Consider the following 2,106-nt stretch of genomic DNA (forward strand, 5'->3'; position numbering starts at 1 on the left):
TTTATTGTATAAAACCACAGAGCTCCTCCGCCCTCGGGCCTGACGGCGCCCGCCAGCGCAGCTGCAGCGGCCCCGCGCTGGGTCCTGCCCTGAGGGGGCCCCCACAGAAGCCCCGAGCCCCGCACCCGACGGTAGAGCCCGGCCGCAGGGGCCAGCAGCCCTCGGAGGGGTGGGGGTGGCCTTGCACTGCCACCATTTCCCCATGTCCTGAGCCTGCAGGTGCCCAACGTGCCCCACGTCCCCTCTGATCCTGCTTGAGCTCCACCCCGTCCCTCGGTGCCCACACCACCACCACCCACAGCGGAGGGAAATGGTTCTACAGTCACAGGTACTGCAACATTAGGAACCCACAAGCTTGACCCTCCTCCAGAGCAGGGAACCAGAGGGTGGACCTGGTGACTGCACTCTCCATAATTTTCAAAACCCCCTCGCTCTTTTCAAGCAGATACCAGGTGTGCTGACACGGCCTCAGCCTGGGTACGTGAGCCTCAGGCTAGTAAATGCTGACCAGACTTCAGGGGGAAAGGAATGGCTAAGGGCGATGGAGGGTTCCAGTTGTACAGCAGTTCCGTCAAGCAGCTCTGGCCAGAAAAGTCTTAGAGCTCCAGCCTTCTTTTGATCTCATCAATAAGCTTTTCTCTTGGGATATCAACCTACAAAGCAAAAGGAGAGGAGGAGACAGCAGCATTGGAACCCTGAGCAGAGCACAGTTTCATCCAGCCCTAAGGACTTTTAGTAGGCTGAGGGGAGACCTTGTCGCTCTCTACAAGTCCCTGAAAGGAGGGTGTACAGAGACAGGGGTCAGTCTCTTCTCCCAGGTAACAAGTGACAGGACAAGAGGAAATGGCCTCAAGCTGCACCAGGGGAAATTGAGATTGGATGTGAGGAAGAATTTCTTTGCTGAAAGGGTTCTCAGGCATTGGCAGGGGTTGCCCAGGGCAGTGGTGGAGTCCCCATCCCTGGAGGGATTGAAGAGTCGTGTGGACATAGTGCTGAGGGACAGGGGTTAGTCAGGGACTAACCCAGCGTTGGGTTTCTTAAAGGGCTTTTCTAACCTAAGCAATTCTGTGACCTGCTGCAGATACCAACGCAGTTTGTGCTGGTTTTCTGGAGCAGTTACCGAAGAGATCTGTGCTACAGCTCGCCAAAGGAACACCATCACTGAGGGAAAACCCAGAGCCTTGAGGTAATCACTAGATTGTGGCAGCACTTCTGAAACCCCGTGTAAGAAGGCATTCTTACCTCCTCTCTTGTTGCGACATCTCGCAGCTTGACAACTCCATCTGTCAGCTCTTGCTCCCCCACAATGGCAGCAAGGGGGATCCCCGTGTCCTCACAATACTGCAGCTGCTTCAGCAGTTTCGGATCCTTCTTGTACAGCATCTCTGCCTGAGAGGGAACAGACAAGGCGAATCATTAACACTAAATTTGCTCTGATTGATCTTGGAGCAAAACAGCCAGCAAAAAAACTCCACGGAAAACTCTTTCTCATTACTCCTGCAGCAAGCTGTTGCCTTTAGTGCTCTTTGCTGTTCTCCTCTGTCTTATAGATCTCAGACAGACTCATATCTTGAAGAGACACAACTACTGGAGTTGATCTTGCCGTGTTTCATCTCCCTTCAGAGTCGTCTCCCTCCCTCACCCATACCAGTGCCAAGCCCACATCTTTGCTTTACCTTGATCCCTGCGTCCCACAGCTCGGAGATGAGCTTCAGTCTCGCAGCCAGGAAGTGTTTTTGAGGTGTAGCCACCAGCACTTGTGTCTCAGTTGTTCGAACTTTCTCCCCAGAAGCCTGCAAGGACAGACACACCACAGGCTTGGGGAAGAGTGGCTGGAGAGCTGCCCAGTGGAAAAGAACCCGGGGATCGACCTCATATTCAGATAGGTTGACAGCTATCTGAATACGAGCCAGCAGTGTGGCCAGGTGGGCAAGAAGGCAAATAGAATCCTGGCCTGTGTCAGAAGTAGTGTGGCCAGTAGGACTAGGGAAGCTATCATCCTCATCCCCCTGCACTCAGCACTGGTGAGGCTGAGTTCTGTGTTCAGTTTTGGCCCCTCACTGCAAGAAAGACATTGAGTTGCTGGAGCGTGTCCAGAGAAGGGCA

General features: G+C 53.9%; 1 protein-coding gene across 1 annotated transcript in view; it reads right to left on the reverse strand.

The window, feature by feature from the left end:
• Positions 1–596: 596 nt before the first annotated feature.
• The window catches only part of LOC104527592 (histidine--tRNA ligase, cytoplasmic-like), a gene marked incomplete at its 5' end in the record, with an annotated part of 2,678 nt that continues 1,168 nt past the window's right edge, over positions 597–2,106 (reverse strand). The window contains 3 exons of the mRNA XM_010171352.1: positions 597–653; positions 1,243–1,389; positions 1,677–1,793. Coding sequence (XP_010169654.1) covers positions 597–653; positions 1,243–1,389; positions 1,677–1,793 — 321 coding nt within the window. The remainder of the gene's footprint in view (positions 654–1,242; positions 1,390–1,676; positions 1,794–2,106) is intronic.

The sequence above is a fragment of the Antrostomus carolinensis genome, unplaced genomic scaffold (assembly GCF_000700745.2).
Source record: "Antrostomus carolinensis isolate BGI_N321 unplaced genomic scaffold, ASM70074v2 scaffold26997, whole genome shotgun sequence".
NCBI lineage: Eukaryota > Metazoa > Chordata > Aves > Caprimulgiformes > Caprimulgidae > Antrostomus > Antrostomus carolinensis.